Here is a 19,145-nt window from a genome sequence, read left to right on the forward strand (position 1 = left end):
GGGCATTGTCCGAACGCCTCTTAAACACGGAGGGGCTTAGGGCATCGACCACCTCCCTAGGAAGCCTGTTCCACTGTTTGCCTGCCCTCTCAGTAAAGAAATGCTTCCTAATGTCCAGTCTGAACCTTCCCCTGGTAGTGTTTTGAAACATTCCCATGTGTCCTGTCCCTGGATCCCAGGGAGAAGAGCTCAGCACCTCCCTCTCTGCGTCCCCTCCTCAGAAGGTGGGGTGAGGTCACTGGTGGCACAAAGTCTAGTTGGAGGCCAGTAACCAGCTGTGTAGCCCAGGGCTGAATACTGGCTCCAGTTCTCTTCAGCATCTTCATGAATGATCTGGATGATGGGGCAGACAGTATCCTCAGCAAGTTTGCAGATGACGCAAAGCTGGGATAAATGGCTGATAACACCAGTGCGTTGTGCTGCCAGCCAGAGGGACATCGACGGGCTGAGGAAATGGTCTGACAGGAACCTCATGAAGTTCAACAAGGAGAAATGCAAAGTCCTGCCCCTTGGGGAGGAGTAACTCCATGCACCAGGACATGTGGGGAGTCAACTCTTTGGAGAGCGACTTTGCAGAAAGGGCCCTGGGGTTCATGGTGGTCACCAAGATGAACATGAGCCAGCGATGTGCCCTTGCGGCAGAGGCAAGGGAGGAGTGTTGTCAGCAGGTCAATGGAGGTGATCGTTCTCCTCTGCTCAGCAGTGGTTAGGCCACAGCCTGTAGTATTGCGTCCATGTCTGGACTTCTCAGTACAAGAGAGATGGAGCTCATGAAGTGAGTCCAGCAAAGGCTCCCTAAGGTTACTAAGGGACTGGAGCATCTCAGCCTGTAAGGAGAAGCTGAGAGCGCTGGGACAGCTCAGCCTGGAAAAGAGAAGGCTCAGGGAGGATCTCATCAACGTGTACAAATATCAGAAGGGAGGTTATAGAGAAGACCGAGTCAGGCTCTTTTCAGTGGCGTCCTGGGGCAGAACAAGAGCCGATGGACACAAACTGAAGCACATTCACTTCCCTCCGAACAGAAGGAGAAACTTTTTCCGCTGTGAGGGTGACTGAGCACTGGAACTGGTTGCCCAGAGAGGCCGTGGAGTCTCCATCCTTGGAGATACTCAGAAGCTGTCTGGACATCATCAACTGGCTCTAGCTGGCCCTGCTTGAGCTGAGGGGTTGGACCAGATGACCTCCAGAGGTCCTTTCCAACCTCAGCCATTCTGAGAGTCCCAGAGTCTGGATATCCCAGCAAACTAGCCAGTCCTGGATTAACCTCTGTTTCTTAATGATACCTGTTTACAACATTGTGCTTCCTAAAGTAGGGAGATGCGGGCATTGTTCCCCAGCCCATTAAGTGGATTGTAGCAAGAAGACTTTGTCTCTTCCCTTTTGTTCTCGTTTAGAGGCTAGGCTGCTGAGTCATGCCTTGTTTGGAGAGGAGAGCACTCTGAAGATTATTAATAAAATCAGAGTGCCAAATCAGACCCTAAGACTGTGGACAATGACTGTGATCTGTGTCCTGAAAGACCACTTAGTGCCCTCTACTCCAGAAGTGAAGATTGCAACTAGGTTAGTAGTGTAGTGTTCCCTGGCACTATCTGACTGAGGGTACCACTAGCTTCAGGCCCTGGCCTGGCCTGGTCTGGGTATGCTTGGAGAGGATGAGTTACAGAATTTTTTTAATTCTCCTTACCCCTTCAGGTTTGTGATGTAGTGGCCAAAGAACCTGATTAGTTCTGGTCATGCCCTTGGCACCTGTAACTTGGTCTCATTATGAACCTCACGCCTTGCTGAGCTGTGGTTCCAAAGCCACGGGCTGCAGGGGAATCCCAGCCCGCAGCCACTTTTCTCTTCCCCCTCCTTCTTCACTGCCCTTGGCGCCTGCAGCCCTTCCTCTCACCAGAAATCCTTCACAATCAGCTCAGGCAGATGCCTCTCAGCTTCTCTTCACATCTCCTCTCTTCACTTCTCCTGGCCGAGTCGGGCCCAGGCGGCCGCTGGCGAGAGGACAGAGGGTGAGGCCTGCCAGGCCCACCAGGCTCGCGCCTCCCCCTCTGTCCCCGCTTCTGCTTCTTCACTTTTTTTTTTTTTTATTTTCCCCTTGTTAAATACGTTATCCCAGAGGCGTTAGCACTGTCGCCAATTGCCTCGGCCTTGCCCAGCGGCAGGTCCACCCTAGACCCGGCCGGGTCCACCGCACAAAGGGGAAACTTCCAGCAGCTCCTCGCAGCAGCTGCCGCTGTATCCCCCCCGCTACACAAAGCCAGGACAGTGGTATTTGATGCAGGATTGATGAAAATATTTCTTTGGATCCATTTATTACATGGACATTCTCCTGGCTTTGCTGTAGGCTTGCTCTGGACAGACTCTCTGTACACTAGAGCACAAGGCAGCCCATGGTTGTGTTCCACCTTAAGCTGCTCTTCACATTCAACTATTCCAGCTGTAATTCCACCTCAATAGTCTTCTGTAGTGCGTTTGCTCAGTGGCAGGTTCAGGTCTGCCTTACAATGTTGGAAGGATTACCTGTATGTTTGTAGGTAAGTAACTTCACCTTCCTCTTCTACGTAAGTCATTAATGAAAAATGGTAAGGAAATGCTGAATTGGGTAGCAAGAAGGATCTTAGGTAAAACTCATTCTCCTTTGTCAAATGCCTTGGAGCATTGTCTGGCAAATCTAATGGACCCTTCTGGTTTAGGATGCTATTAACAGACAAATCACCACACTACTGTGACCTTCTACATTAGTGAGAAACACCAATAACGTGTCTGACTGTGTGAGGGGAGAGTAGTTCAGTAGTTCAGCATATCCATTTAGTGCCTTGAAGTGATATGACTTGTAATTGATGGCTATTGCTATTTTAAAATATAGTAGTAAGTGGCTTGTAGGTTAAGCAGAAGTTGGGCAACTTAATTCATTAACTCTTTTAAAACTCTGATCAGCATTGGGCTCTCCGTGTCTGGGGCAGGTTAGCTTCAGTTTGACCAAATGATAAAAACACCGGCTCTGAAGGTATATTTTAGCAAAAATGTCTCTGTACGTTCCTTATATCAGAACATACGCGATAGAGTTCTTTCTAGAGGATAATCTGATGACTTTGTTCCCTGTGATTGTCTCAAAAAAAAAAAAAAAAATTGTTAAAAGCTTCCAGAGTAGTAAGAAAGTAAAAAGGCTAGCAGTTATTTATAGAGGTGTGCTGAATCAAAAGAAATGAATGACTTAAGGAAATTAATGAGTTATTTTCAAATGAGTCTGCATGTACATTCTAACAGGGGATATACTTGCACCTTAGCTTGTAAGGATCTCTGCTTTTTCCTGTGTAGTATTCATGGAGGACGTGCTCTGTTCATTTCACTTGGTGTTTGGCATACAGGAGAGAACATACCACCATTTCCTTTCCTGCTAGTTGCCCCCTTGAATTACTCTGCTGACAGATGAGTCTTGGTCTTTGTCTGGTTTTGGTTTTGTGTTTTTTTTTTTTCCTTTTCTTGGATTGCTGTGCTCTCACCAAAGGCCTAATTTGAGTCAGATGCTATCCTTGAAGGCTTTGTTCCATCTTCTGAGTCCCACTTAATACATTTAAGGTTTTGGAAGTGACTAAATGCCCTAGTCTTTCAAACACCTTATGACAGAGGAGCTCACATTCCTGAATTCCGTTTGGTCAAACATGCTGTGAAAGTAGTCTCCTAGCCAAGAACTAGTAGCCATGCTGAGGCTTGTTCAGCCAAGCCAAATGGTTTTGATCTCATTACCCTTGAAGATCGCTGGTGTACTTTATTCAGGAACCAGCTGCTTAAAAAGTTACGGATAAAGTGTCCACTTTTGCCCTCCTTTTCCTTAGATCTTACTATTTGTTCTGAGACACTGAGCCCGCCTGCTTCGGGGATCTTATTCAACAGACCCCTCAGCACCAGGATCATGTCCTGTGTCGCTGCTGTTTAACCCATAGGCCACTCTTGATGCCACATTCTCTTCAGTTGCCTTGGCTGTTCACTTCCATTGTGTACCACGAATACCAGTCACAAGATCCAGCAGGGAAGTGCAAGCATCCATGAAGAAATCTTCCTATCAAAGGTAACATGGGAATTCTTAAGAGAGAACCTAGCATGCGTTCCCCTGGAATCTTCTCTGCTGCTGCTGGAGGGATGATGTTTTGCCTGCTGAGCACCTTGGGCTGTTTGGCATGGTTTCTGTCTGGGACTGGTGTTGCTAAGAAGCAATATTTGGCTCATAACAATCTTTAGTTCATTTTTTTCAAATTGAACTGGTAAAGATGGTAGCGAGAGTACCAAACCTCTCTTCTGCCTTTTTTTGTGCCTCCATCTTTCACATCAACTGGGATGCAATTGCCATGTCATCTGTCATCTTGGAAGCTTATACCTTATGCTTAGACCTGGATATGGATGCTTGGGATATTCAATTCCTTACAGAGATCCTTCTCACATTCCTTCTTTAACTGGAGAGTAAGCCTCTCGACTCCGGAAGGTCCATATCCCTACAGCTCCTAGGCATACAAAGCCTGGTGTGTAGAAAGAGTGCTTCAGCAGCTACTTCCAAGCAGAAAACTTGGGGTTGGTGCCAAATGTTAGGCTTCTGCAGGATGAACTTGGGCACAGGCAGTTTCAGTTTCTGGGTTGTGACTGTATTCAGTACCTTTTTCCCAGCAGTTCGAAGGGAATGGTTCAGATTTCTCAAGCAGCAGGATGCTTATAGGTGTTAGTATTTCCTCTCTCCCTGTCTCAGCAAACATTTGCCAGGTTCTGGCAGTTACCACAGTGGATTTTCACTGCAGAGAAATCTGGTTCCTTTGTCTTGGTGCCTGATTTGTGAAAGGAGTTGTTACAGAATGACTTCGTGAAGCTTTCAGTCTTCTCTGTTAGACTGTGAATGTGAGATAGCAGTACCTCGTTCCCACTCAGTCCTTAGAACCTGTTGTGGTGATCAGTTCTGGGAGTTCCATTTGGCTTCGGTCTACCACGTGATGACACAACAGCCTGCCACTGCAGAACTTCTCTTGGAGATCTGTGGCAATGCGTACGCTTGTGAGGAGATGTTTTCTTCCTGTTTAAATGTTGTGCTTTGTGTGACCACCCTTAGAGTCGAGATTCTTGTTCATCCTTCTCTAGGAAGTTGCCTTGCTTTATGCGTACTGCCCTTCCCAGAAGAACAGGGAAAGATTCAGGTCCTTGCATTGGACATTGCCATATGCTGTTTTCTTCAAAGATAAATTTCTCTGAAACTCTGCAAATACCTTCCACAATGGCAGAAGAGGCATTTTATCCTAGCCTTTTAGTATTTTTCTTAAGGCTTTATGCTTCTAGAACAGAAGTTATAACCAAAGACTATAATGCAAGGAGGGCCCTCTTGTTTTTATTCTCATAGACTCAGGCCTTTTAGGAAGACTTGCTTCCTACAAGAAGATCCTGGAATTCTGCTGTTGGCAAACAGAAACAATCCAAATGGATATCAGTTGCATACAGACCCCCTCTGAAACCGTGAAAGTGGAACAAGAGAGCACTTTCTAACACTCATCAGGCACCTTTGGTAGTAGCCTCCTGCTGTGCAGGCCTCTGACATTCTTCTTGCATTCATGCTGTGCTGGTCTTGAAACATCCAAAACTGAATCCAGTCTTTGGTAGGGCATCAGTGCAGTCATTTGTTTGCACAGTAGGATTCTCATCCTCTGCCAGAAATCTCCTGGCAGGGCTAACTGCTGAGAGTCACCATCTATAAGAATGTACATGTGGACTCATTTGAAGAAAGCAAGCTTTCTTACCAGTGTTGAGTGCTCTTCGTGATGTGTGGTCCACATGTACATTCCCGTCCCATCTGCTTTTCCCTTCTCTAATTCTTTTTCAGATGCAATGCTGTTGAGAGAGACTGAAATGGTGGTAGATGCACTCTCTTGTATGTCACACATGAAGCAGGAACAGAAGGAGAAGCAAGAGTACAGGCCCTACAGGTACTGCAGAAGGAAAACCTTGTAGTATCTCATGGCAGGGCAGAACTGTGCCTGCCGTTAGAATGTACGTGTAGACTACCTGTATCATACATTGGTTACTGGTAAGTATTTTTCTTTCCTTGATCAGAGTGACAGGATTGTCCTTGGGCTTCATGGATGGAGCACTATCTGGGGACTGTAGGCTCGCCTGTTGGCTCTTCCGTGTTTGTGAAGGAGTTGAGCACTGGAGCGTTTGTGTATGCCTGCAAACTGCTGCCCTTTCTCCAGTTATTAACACTTCTCTCCGCATCATTGCTTAAGCGTTACGTACAGAGTTTTGAGGTTAACTCAATTCCTTCCTGTGGTAATACACTGTTTATTCTGTTTCAATTTACCAGTAAGTTTTAAACAGCCTTTTTTCCACTTTCTCTTCCTAAATTGCAAAATGCCTTTTTTGCACGACTAACTGATACTGTATTCATTCCAACCTTCTAGTTCATACATACAATTTTCAGCACCTGAATAACATAATTGTATGTTATTCTAATTGGGACTTGGGCCTCGACGAGATATTTGAGTGGCATCTCTTTCTTTGGTCACAAAAGGCTATCATTGCGTGGTTCCCAACATTTTAGTAATAAATGCTAGTTGTTCTGTTAGATAATTTTTATGAAACCAAGATAATTTAGGGATTGATCTATCGCTAGGGTGAATTATGTTCTCTCCTGTTCAGACCTAAGTTGTTGAGAACTGAAGACTTCTCTGAGATTGGAACTTGTTCTGTCAGCAGAGTTCCTGGTCCGTGCTTGCAGAGAGCTGGCTTTATCACGTAGCAGCATGAAAGGAAATGTGCCGCTTTCCATTTATGATTTCTCTTCATGCTCGTTGAACAGTGGTAAAAGTAAGAGCTAGCTGTGTATCACTTAAGCTTGGCTAAGTTAGAAAACAATAATACCTAATGGCTGTTTGTAAGCCTTTTCTGGGCTTCCCATCTGACACATGTTCCTTGGCCACAACATTGGCAAGATCCTGATAGAAATAAACCAACTAATTAAATTTCTGATACCTTTTGGGTCTCGGGGTTGTTTTCTTTTCTTTAGTCTAGTATGCATGACCACAAAGTACTCTGCTAATCTGAGCTGGAAGCAGACACAATGGGAGAGGGCGGAAGTAGACACAATGGGAGAGGGCCGAACATTAATTTTGGACGTAGTCTGTGTTATTTTTCAAAGACTGTCTTTATTTTGTATTGGCCCAGGTAGCCACTTTGATTTCATTGTTATTCTTGAATCTTAAGTGCTAGTCTAAACTTTCTCGCTCCATCGTGCCTTCTCTCTCCATATCATATTTCTTTTCCCCTTTGGACTGGGAAAGGACAAAATTCAGACTGCTTAAGCAAGGGCTATCCTTAGAGAAACCTCTGAGGAAACAGCGGCTTCAGAAGTAAAATCTAACCAGTGATCAGAGCAAAGCTCAGTCTGTGTCCTTGATTAAAAATAAGAACATTTCAGTGTATGAAGACTTAGAATCATAGAGTCACAGGACGGTTTGGGTTGGAACGGACCTTTCAAGGCCACCCAGTCCAACGCCCCTGCACGGAGCAGGGACATCTCCAACCAGATCAGGTTGCTCAGAGCCCCGGCCAACCTGGCCTGGAATGTTTCCAGAGATGGGGCATCCACCGCCTCTCTGGGCAACCTGGGACAGTGTGCCACCACCCTCAGTGTAAAAAATTTCTTCCTTATGTCCAGTCTGAACGTGCCTCCCTGTATTTTAAAACCAGTACCCTTCACTTCTGAGATTTCAGAAGAAAATTGCTAAGGATAATAGCGGTAGGACCTTTATGAAATGTAATTTTTTGAATGAGTTGAAGAAGGTCATCAAACTGAGGAGAGGAAAGAGGTAATACATAGTCACAGGAGTAAGTTCAGTAAGGGACAGCTCTGTGAGATGAGTTGTTTGTGGGTCTCCAAATAACAGTTGGCAGACTGGTATGCTTTAAAATAAGGTGGGGCATAATGTGGAAAAATCATTGACCTGGCAGTGAGAGAATAACATCAGCCTAGTTTTTAAAGTGTTTCTCACGTAACTGAAGGAAGGATGCTACGAATACCAAAGTGTACAATAAATAAAAGGAATAATATGTCTGTAATTGATATCTTCTTTTTCATCTTTATTCTCATATATGCTTGTGCTTGATGAAACTGTCTGCCTTCATGTTGAAAAGCAATTGCTGCAGTTTGGGATTCAGTTGCAGCTGATCTGTAGGCTGTGAAGCACTGTAAGAAAAAAAAAATTGCGTTTGCAGACTTGTGTCTTTAATAAAATCATACACAGGCTTTCAAAAAGATAGAGCTCTCTTGCACACTGTAGCTGATAGATAATTGATACCAAAATCTTCATCTGCTTGTCAGTGGCAAAGCATTTTCTGTGGCAGCTGCTGAAGCGCGCCAGTGCCGTGATTCTGTGTTCTCTCCCTTCAGCGAATGTGTGTGTTGTGAAGGTGGATGGGACTCCTTACCTGTGCAAAGCCGACGAGGTTGGAGAAATATGTGTGAACTCAGGTGCAACTGGGATGGCATATTTCGGCCTCCTCGGCATCACCAAGAATGTATTTGAGGTTTGTGTTTCTCTTTGTAATGTAAAGTTTCATTGTTGCATTTCTAGTATTTCTTCTTGCACGTAAACTCTTTGTTCTTTAAGCTTCCTTTCTAATTTTCTTAGAAAAAGATAATGGCCAAATACACTTTGCTTCATTCTGTATCAGAACGCAAAATTCTGTCTCCTACAACCAAAAATGCAAAGTACTGTCAGCGGCCTCTGTATTCCTCAGTCCAGGGTGGGGCCTGTGTTTAAATTCATCTTACTTCTCTGTTAACACAGTAGTCTTATGTAAAATTATTTGAAGACATTTCAAATTTATTGGTGTACAGCTTGGGACATAGGTTCAGAAGCTGATCTGATATTTGCGCGCTTCTTCATACAATCCAAATGCGTTTGGTCAGGTACAATAAATTATTTAGAAAAGCCTCCTTTGTGTATTGCAGACAGTATGTGCTTTTCAAAATGGACTGCAGCGTTGATCTGCTGCAATGCTTAGAACACGAAGCAGTTTGCTGTTGGCTGCATGAAATTATGTTCCTAAGCAGGTGGAAGAAGGGACAGTAAGGATGAGAGCATAATAGTCGTGAGCCTTGTAGTTTGTCGAAGTAAAGCAAAAGCCATCTTTCTGCCCAGATTTTTCCTCACCGTGGTACCCCAGTTTCATGTTCTCCCATTTCTGGCAAGAGAGGAGTGAAGGTCCTTTGGGGGTCACACGCGCAGCAGTGTTACACTGGGCAGCAGTCTGAAGGCTCGGCTGAAGTATGGAGTTCTACCGGAGAGAAGGGAGAAATCCTGACCGTAGTCTTCTCTTTGGAAAAAAAAAAGCTCTTGCAAGCCTCAGCCTTTGAAACAGCTTAGCTTTCAGTGCTGTCCTTAGCTAGGGAGAAAGCCAGCGGGAAACCTGACGTAACGGGAGAGCTGGGGAGTCGGGGGAAGGAAGGAAACCACGTAGCAGATGAGAGGATCTCATCGGGGCTGTTAACAGAAAGACTTTCTGATTAAGGGCTACGTGAGTGCATGCTGTAAAACCCGATTTAAAAAGCAGTGCGAACTCTTGTTATGAAGGCTGAGGAGCTGGGAAAAAGGAAGTCTTGAGTTCAGAATTGGTGTGTTCCTCTTATTCATAAAACTGTTGTTGATACTTGACGTGACAGTAACTGTTGTCATTGGATAATTTTTCAGCTGAGCATAGAGCTGCCACGAGTCAGAGGCAGAAAGCACTTTAACGTGAGTGTCTGTGTGCTTATATGTTCTTTCAGGCAATTCCAGTGACGGCAGCCGGCGTGCCTGTTTCAGACCAGCCTTTTACAAGAACAGGATTGCTTGGCTTTGTGGGTCCTGTAAGTGTGAATGAACCCTCTGGGGCCCTGCTTTGTCCTGACTCTAAGTGATGCCTCCAAATTCAGCAGAATTCTGTCTCAGGGCAGTGACCTCCTACAGATCTTGAGAGGATTATTGGCTTTAGTCGGGCAGGTATCGCTGGGAGTCTGGAGGTTTTTCCCCTCTCTTTCTAATCCTGTCTTCTTTTCAGGACTATTTGGTGTTTGTGGTAGGAAAACTGGATGGCCTGATGACAGTGAGTGGCCGCAGGCACAATGCGGATGATGTGGTAGCCACCGCATTGGCAGTTGAACCCATGAAGTTTGTCTATCGGGGAAGGTGAGTATATTAAAAACTTCACCGCTACTGATTGGACTTTGTTGCTCCTTTTTGCACCTGCAAACAGTCAACAAGTGACATCGTGTACGCAGGAGCTCTGCATGTGAATTTTTACATGTGCATTTTGCAGGAAAGCTGACACTGGGTTGTGATATGCCAGATAAGAACTTGTCTGTCTCTGCTAACTTGGAAGACAAATATTGACACCCTGCGTCGTGCACAATAGATTTAAAATTACTTTTACATAGTGTAAACATAGATCTTTCAGTGTCTGCTTAAAACTTCTTTCAAAGCTTCTCAAAGATAGTCAAATGAAGCATGTGTAAACACAGCTCTCCTTTGTTCACTTGAGGCTTTCATGCAGAGTGGCACAGGGAAGAACTTTGCATGTTCTAAAGAACAAGCTAGGAGTGTTGAGGCTGCTGAAGGACCTTCAAAGATAGTTGGTTGTATGACCAACCTTACTGCTCTTCAGTGCTTAATTGCTCAGTGTGGAGAGCAGTGATGAGTGGTACCCCTCAGGGATTCGTACTGGGACCAGTACTGTTTCATTAATGACATTGTGGGATCAAGTGCAGCCTCAGCAGATTTGCAGATGATACCAAGCTGAGTGGTACAGTTGACATGCCTAAGGGACAGGATGCCGTCCACAGAGACCTGGACAAGCTTGATAGATGGGCCCATGTGAACCTCATGAGGTTCAACAAGGCCGAGTGCAAGGTCCTGCACATGGATTGAGGCAGCCTCCGGTACCGGTACAGACTGGGGGAAGAAGGGATTGAGTACAGCCCTGAAGAGAAGGACTGGGGGAGACTGGTGGATGAAAAACTGGATGTGAGCTGGCAGTGTGCGCTCGCAGCCCAGAAAGCCAACCGCATCCTGGGCTGCATCCCCAGCAGCGTGGGCAGCAGGTCGAGGGAGGGGATTCTCCCCCTCTGCTCCGCTCTGGTGAGACCCCACCTGGAGTACTGTGTCCAGCTCTGGAACCCCCAACATCAGAAGGACATGGAGCAGTTGGAGAGGGTCCAGGGGAGGCCACGCAGATGATGAGAGGGCTGGAGCAGCTCTGCTGTGAGGCCAGGCTGAGAGAGATGGGGCTGTTCAGCCTGGAGAAGAGGAGGCTCCGGGGAGACCTGAGAGCGGCCTCCCAGTGCCTAAAGGGGGCTGTAGGAAAGATGGGGAGAGGCTGTTCAGCAGGGCCTGGTGTGACAGGACAAGGGATCATGGTTTTAAACTAAAATAGGGGAGATTCAGACTGGACATAAGGAAGAAATTTTTTACACTGAGGGTGGTGGCATGCTGGCCCAGGTTGCCCGGCGAGGTGGTGGATGCCCCATTCCTGGAAACGTTCCAGGCCAGGTTGGCCGGGGCTCTGAGCAACCTGATCTGGTTGGAGATGTCCCTGCTCCGTGCAGGGGGGTTGGACTGGATGGGCCTTGAAGGTCCCTTCCAACCCAAACCATCCTGTGATGCAATGAAAGTCGAGCTTTCCTCATTTTCGCATCACTTGTGCAGTTCACATGCCATAAAGATAATGGCACGTACCTGGTTGAGACATTATTAATATTTCACCGTAGAAGATGCAAGCCTAGAACTAATTTAATTCACATCTGTACGTGTTTTTCAGTGCAGGCACTGACTCACACACTGATCAGTAATTTAGCGTAGTTGTCTTTCAAAAGAGACACTGTACGGAGATGCACCAAGTTCAGCGTGCATGATGGAGTTACGCAGGCAAGGTTTGCACAACCCCTGCATGTCCGGAACCTGCCTGTGTCGAACGCCTGCTACATTGGTGACTGCAGATTCATTTGACCCCCAGCAGAAATAAGTTATAATAATAAACTTAATTTGTTCTAAATTTGTATGTGATTTTGTGATGATCTGGCATGAATAATGCTTGTGTGTGTTGAAATGGTGCCATTAAAGGTTGCAGCCATTTCCACGTTATAATAAACCGTGCGATGTTCGTCGTTCCTTGCACCCGATCATTCTTCTGTCCTTTGCGTTTTAGGATAGCAGTGTTTTCTGTGACCGTTTTGCATGATGATCGAATAGTGCTTGTGGCAGAGCAGCGCCCTGATGCGTCAGAGGAGGATAGTTTTCAGTGGATGAGCAGGGTTCTACAGGTAGTCAGTCTGTCCTTTCTCTCTTTCCAGGTGAATAAGGCTGATGTATGACACGAGAACTCTAGAGCATCTTTTTTTTCCATACGAAGAACCTATCAGTGTAACTACAGACAAGCTGTCTTCCGAATGCATTGCAGGGTTGACAGTTAACAGAATTTTGTACAAATTCAGACTTCCTTTCAGAATGTTTGTTTTTTTTTTTTTTTTAAACTTCATACTACTAGGATTCTGGAAGTCCTAAAGGATGACAGTGTTTGTTTTAATTGCACATACCTCTGCTGATTTCCATACTGACTCAGAGAGTTACGCCTGAAAATCCTTAAGGGGGTACACTTAGCGCCAACTATCAAAACAGACCCTGGAATCTTTTTGTGTCACTGACGTCCTTATTCTAGATCTCCAACAAGAAGCATTAAAAACATCCTCTTGATTATTTTATTGTGTTGCTGTTGGGGGCTAGGAGGGAGGGGAATCCTGGTAGATTTGCATGTGAGGATTTCGGAATTAATTGATCAGTTCAAAGGAAGTAACGAGAGAGCAATTACAGAAGATTGCTCTGGTCAAAGGACAACTAAAGGGAAGCTAGAGAGAACACCTTAAGGGAAGATTGCTCTTAAGAGTAAGGCAGTTGTATAATAATAGTTTCTGTCTAATTTCAGCTTTGTAGTCTTTTTTGAGGAAATATCTGGTTTTTAATGCTGTTTTTAATGTCTGGTTTATAAGGCTGCTTTTCATGGGAGAAAATATTTTTATTTCTCTTTATAGAAGTGTCATAACTAAAAGAGACACTTAACGTTTTAGGCAGCAAGACGTACCCTTCCCTATTTTTGTGATTTTATGTTCTACTGCGCTTTTGTGATCGTGCCATACATGCTAAATTTGCTGTGGTATAATTTTGGCTTTTGAAAATCTCTGCACTTTTTGCCCACTTTTAAGAGACTTTCCTAATCCCTGATGTGCAGGTGGCATCCCCTTGATAGAGTGCACAAGCAAAGTCCTGGGTCTGCTCCTGCTCCCATTGAAGTCATGGCACAACTTCTATGAGTTCAGTGAGTGCAGAATTGGACCCTTTGTTTGCAAATTGTGGTGCAAGTAAAAATGTTAATGTTATTAAATGACTTGAATTCAAATTCTCGCTCTGGCTACATCCGAGTTGATAATGTGGAATGTTTTGGGTTTTTTTTTTTTTCTTTCTATCAAGGCGATTGATAGCATTCACCAAGTGGGCGTCTACTGTCTTGCCTTGGTGCCAGCCAACACTTTGCCAAAGGCTCCGCTCGGAGGAATTCATATTTCAGAAACCAAGCAGCGCTTTTTAGAGGGTGCTCTGCACCCTTGTAATGTCTTGATGTGTCCGCATACTTGCGTTACTAACCTTCCGAAGCCGCGACAGAAACAACCGGGTGAGTAGTGTTCCGGAGATGAGGGCATGCATGAAGCCAACGTGACAGCTCACAGGCCTGTGCGTGCTGCGTGGCTTTAAGCTGCGTACCCTGGGAGACCTGGTGGTGTCAGAGCAGCCCAGAGCTCCACGAGGGCATTATGGTCTGCCTTGAATCGCAGGTGCACGCAAGGACGTACAGCATGTCCCACTTCCATGCTTCTGTAGCTACGTTACAGATTGTTCCTGTACTGGCCAGCTCGCAAAGGCCGGTCCTCACACATGCTGTAACTCATGTAATAAAGCTGAAGTACAGAGAGACCTCAATTTGCTGAATCAGCAATAGACTGATTTTTAATGTACCATACTTGTACTGGACTGATTTTTAGTGTGCCATGCTGCCCTCTCTTTTTTTATGCAATATGATCCTTGGGTTTAGCTTTTCCTCTTTTCAGATCTATGTTACAGGTAGCATTTATAGTATAGTAACCTTCAGGCTGGATTATAGATTATTACGTGTTCCCTATATTATTTTTCCTCATTTTGCACCGTTTTTCAAAATGCAGATGTTGGTCCTGCTTCAATGATAGTAGGAAACCTTGTTGCTGGAAAGAGGATTGCACAAGCCTCGGGGAGAGACGTTACCCAGCTGGAGGATAATGACCAGGCAAGAAAGGTAACGCTGGTGTCCTGGTATTATTAAATATTTGAACTGGCTTATTCAAAATGGGAGAACACCAGTTCTGGTATTCTGCCGAAACCAAGCATGATACATTTCCAGTGAATCTGAATGACTCTTTTTTTTTTTTTTGTCTTTTTTTTGTCTTTTTTTTTTTTTTTCTGTTTCAGTTCCTGTATTTAGCGGATGTTCTTCAGTGGCGAGCTCAGACAACTCCAGATCATCCCCTCTTCCTTTTGCTGAATTCCAAGGTGAGATGAACTTTAGGTCATACTTGGAGATTGAGATCAGTAAAAGATTGTTTAGATTCTAAGCAAATTCCAGCTAGAAGTCTTTTCCTAAAATGCTTATTTTGATGAAGCAGACAAAAGTTGCTAGTTAGCAAGCAGCATAGTTTTTCCTCATCTGGAATTTTAGTTGACATCTTTTATTCCACAGCTAGAATTTCAGTATGCATTCTGCCTAGCTTAAAACATTGCATTTCCTGCTGGAACAAAACTTTTGGAAGCCACAATTCTGTCTTCATCACTGAGCCCAAGAGTCAGTGGAAGTCAGAGCTGGAGGATTTTTTTTAACTAGAAGATCTAGAGCCTAGGCAGAGAACCCCTGGGAAAGCTTGGGAGTCATATTTTCCAGGAGCACTGCACGCTCTTGAGGAGAGACTGATGCCTTGTCTTTCCCCAAAAAGGATGGTGCTTACAGTCTCTCTTACAAGTAAATGCTTTGGTTTTGGAGTACAGGCTCTCTGTGCTTACAGGCTCTTTACACTTATGTTATTCAAGGGCTATCTGAGCCCTTATGGCACGTGACAAGGCAACAGTAGTCATGTTTCTCAGTAAATACATCATTTTTGCTCATAGCCACTCTGCTCTGCGTGTGCTTGTCAGTAGTTTCAAAGCATTCACGTGCCCTGTGCATCCAACGCTGTGACGGGGTGTGAAAAAATGGGCACTTTCTTATATTCCTGAGTATTTTAGCCTCCCTGGGCTTGAGAAGCACTACTGCTGTGCATATTTCAGAAAACTCAAATATTTTAGATTCTTCTTCTGTGGTTCTAGTAGTTTTTATTCCCCTCCTTTCCTGAATGCAAAGTTGGTCTCCTGGAGTCTACTTTTGTTGGAGCCTGTACTCAGTAGCTACCTTTCCAGTGACAATAACAGCCCAGTGACAAATTGGGTCTCCGTGGTGCTGTACCACAGACATGTGAGAAAGAATCACAGGATGGTTTGGGTTGGAAGGGACCTTCAAAGCCCACCCAGTCCAACCCCCCTGCACGGAGCAGGGACATCTCCAACCAGATCAGATTGCTCAGAGCCCCGGCCAACCTGGCCTGGAACGTTTCCAGGGATGGGGCATCCACCGCCTCTCTGGGCAACCTGGGCCAGTGTGCCACCATCCTCAGTGTAAAAAAATGTTTCTCACGAGGACTCTGCTTTAGCAGAAGAAGCTGCTTCAATATGGTTGTTGTTAAAAGCCACAGAATTGGTTTGTTCTTCTCTCAGAGTAAAGAGGCTTTTGAGGGAAATTTTCTAGTATGAAAAAGCCACTTTCTGGGTCACTTTGTTCAGGCAACTTTTATCCTTCTGCAAAAACGAAACACAAAACTTAGGCACAAAGAAATTACCTGTTGGTGCAAACATGTCTTAAATAGCTGGGGACTAATAAGCTGCAATGCCAGACTTCCCTGTGTTCACAGCTCTCCATGAGAAATGCTTTTGTTTTACACGTTTCCATGTCGGTATTTTTCTCCCGCGTCCATGAGCTGCTGCTGTTCCTGTATCAACAGCGCACCGTATTTACTGTTCTTATTTTGCAGGACTTCAGCTCCCAGGCTTTAACAACAGTTTCTTTAGTAAAACTGAGCAGAATGCCAGCGCTGTCCTGCATCAAACTAGGCTTTAGATCAGCAAGCTGTGCGCTTGGGCTGAGGATTACATGTGGCAGCTTGTCTTGGACTTCAAACCGCTTGTATAGCAGACATTTGCCGTGATAATCCCTACCTGATAATTATATGATAATTCTCGATTTGGTCTCTGACTCTTTCTGTCTGTGGTGGTTGTCCCACCTGTTTTACTTGAATCAGATTGTAGTCTTGGAAAAATGGATACATCCCAACCTCACAGACTTAAGGCGACAGCATTGCTTTCTAGGCTGGCTAGCAAAAGGATGTTTTCTGTCTTCACATCAAAAACTGGACTGAAGTTTTTGGAATCCCCGTGACTTTGCAACTGCGTAAGCAATCCAAAGGTACAGCTGCTTCCACAGGAAGACTTCCCAGATGCATAGTTATGGGAAATACCCTTTCAGGAGATGCACTGAAGCAAAAGTGACAGTGCACACCAACCACAGCTCAGGTTGCCTCTCTGACCCTTCAGAAGAGTATCCATACCGAAGACAGCAGCCGAGTTCCCTTTGCACTTTGAAGACTGCTCATTGCAAAAGCATCTAGAGATTTGGCTGTGCATGGTAGAGTAAAGCTCATGCAGTGCTTCACTTACTAGTAAAACAATTGTTAACTACTCCTACTGCATTTTCTCCCTTGAACTGTGAAATTTCAAATATTTAAGAGATCCTTTTTGTGGTACCAAATACATTTAGAAACTGCGTCACTGTCTGATATTCAAAATAATATGTGTAAAATTCTCCAGCATTCTGAAAGTTCATGATACCAGCAGCATGGTTTCTGAAACACCGAGACAGAGTCTTTAAAGGTGTTTACTGTACCGTTAAAATAAGGACAATGAAATATCACATCTGCAGCACGTACTTTGTGGAGAACAGTCTGAGTAAAGCTTTCTGATGTTGCTTCTCTTCCGTGCAGGGCACTGTGGCTAGCACTGCATCGTGCGTACAGTTGCACAAGAGAGCAGAGAGAGTGGCAGTTGCACTGCTGGAGAAAGGACGACTGAATGTTGGTGACCACGTGGCCCTGGTTTATCCTCCAGGTAAGGCAGTACAGACCGCAAAAATCAGCGTTGGACTTCACAAGAAAAGAAGCAACTCTTGCCAAGATGGAGCATTCCAGCATCCCTGTAATAGAGTGGGGCAGGGCAGGGACATAGTGTTTCAAGGAAGAGACTTCCTTTTTGTCGTTTTATTATTTACTTCCCCTAAATGGCAAGCGACATCTACCAAACATTTCATCTAACTGCTCCAGATGTCAGGGCAGTTATGCAAAAGTAGTTTGATTTCAACCACCTGAAAGGTTCTCCATTTTCAGCCTCAGAGAATGGAATAAAACCGTGTTTGTATGCATTGAAAGCTAGGCTGGGGATGTCACTGTGTGAACACCTTTTCTCCTGAATGACTGTGAAATCTGGACCCCAGGATTTGCATTCCTAGTGCACATTTACATGTCTACCTCAGGAAAAAGGTATTACCCTATAAAAGTAGGATGACTGCATATTTAAGAGTGATAATTGTGAAAAACAAGTGCATGCTTTTAAAAAGAATCTGAGTCGTCATCTTCATAGCCTGCAATACCTTGTTTCATTAGTTTTGTTACTTTATGCTACCTGTTTATGAAAATATACAAATTTAAAGTTTATAGGGTTTGAATAATTTTTGCTAACTCTCAAAAGCAAAATATTTTAACCTTATAGAATTGGGCGAGGCCAAGGACAGCCTGTTGATTTGAAGAGACGTTTGTGACAAATCTTTACATCTTAATAAAATAAATCAGTGTGTCTTTTGATGTTGGTGAAAGAGTTTGACTTTTTGTTCTGATAAAAATGGCTTTAATTTCACAAATATCCTTTACAGGAGTAGACTTGATAGCAACTTTCTACGGCTGCTTATATGCTGGCTGTATACCCATCACCGTTCGCCCACCTCATCCGCAGAATCTTGCCACCACCCTGCCCACTGTCAAAATGATTGTAGAGGTAGGTGTAAGACATTCCTCTCCCAGTGCCTTTGGTGGGTGCAGGATGGTTGATGCAGCCTCATAAATTGCTTTGCCACGGTCAATGTAAAAATAAGCTAGGAAAAAAAATAATCAGTGTAACTGTGGCTGAGTCAATAAATACTTTTTTAGCAGCTCCTTTAAAATGTTCTTTCTATTGTTGTCATTTATTTTGCTTTGTTTTTCTTCACCTATTCAGCTTGCTGGTTGTCTCATCTGGATGATATGAAATCACTTGAGCATTCATTCCCTAGTTCGATAAATGTATTTAATGCCATGTCTTTTACAGGTCAGTAAGTCTGCCTGTATACTGACCACACAAGCGATAATGAAGCTGCTGAAGTCCAAGGAAGCTGCAGCAGCTGTAGATATTAAAACATGGCCCACTATTTTGGATACAGGTACAAAATGTTTGCCCACTAGCCAAAATATAAATCGTTTGAAGACTGATTTATTTATTTATTTATTAATGGAATGGCTTTATCTTGGATTGCATTGAAATAGCTGTCCAGAAACTATAGAAAGCATCTTTGTACATTTTGTACGAAGATACATTTTTGTCCTGTGCTCTTTTTCCAATAATAATATGGTTCTCTTTTCTTTTTATGTATTTTGAATAGATGATATGCCTAAAAAGAAGCTGGCTAGTATTTTCAGACCTACATCTCCAGATATGTTGGCATACTTGGACTTCAGTGTGTCTACTACTGGTATATTAGCAGGAGTAAAGGTAGAGTAACAGGAGAGAGATTATTATACTTTGTTTCCTTGTATATAAGCCTATTCCACATTCATTCCTCCTGCTAGAGAAGAAATAGAAAATGTAAGTGGCCCACCTTAGTGTTCAGAAAGCGTA

At 44.3% G+C, this 19,145-nt stretch overlaps 1 protein-coding gene across 2 annotated transcripts in view; it reads left to right on the plus strand.

The window, feature by feature from the left end:
- DIP2A (DIP2 acetate--CoA ligase A) overlaps window positions 1-19,145 on the plus strand; it is a 115,033-nt gene that overhangs the window by 79,043 nt on the left and 16,845 nt on the right. For both annotated transcript variants that reach the window (XM_086750596.1, XM_086750597.1), the window contains exons 19-29: window positions 8,417-8,553; window positions 9,797-9,877; window positions 10,069-10,196; window positions 12,211-12,325; window positions 13,527-13,728; window positions 14,273-14,382; window positions 14,556-14,636; window positions 17,207-17,330; window positions 18,148-18,269; window positions 18,579-18,690; window positions 18,910-19,019. In XM_086750596.1, coding sequence (XP_086606722.1) covers window positions 8,417-8,553; window positions 9,797-9,877; window positions 10,069-10,196; window positions 12,211-12,325; window positions 13,527-13,728; window positions 14,273-14,382; window positions 14,556-14,636; window positions 17,207-17,330; window positions 18,148-18,269; window positions 18,579-18,690; window positions 18,910-19,019 — 1,322 coding nt within the window. The remainder of the gene's footprint in view (window positions 1-8,416; window positions 8,554-9,796; window positions 9,878-10,068; window positions 10,197-12,210; window positions 12,326-13,526; window positions 13,729-14,272; window positions 14,383-14,555; window positions 14,637-17,206; window positions 17,331-18,147; window positions 18,270-18,578; window positions 18,691-18,909; window positions 19,020-19,145) is intronic.

This window comes from Chlamydotis macqueenii, chromosome 6, assembly GCF_036417535.1.
Source record: "Chlamydotis macqueenii isolate bChlMac1 chromosome 6, bChlMac1.mat, whole genome shotgun sequence".
In the NCBI taxonomy this organism is placed as follows: Eukaryota; Metazoa; Chordata; class Aves; order Otidiformes; family Otididae; genus Chlamydotis; species Chlamydotis macqueenii.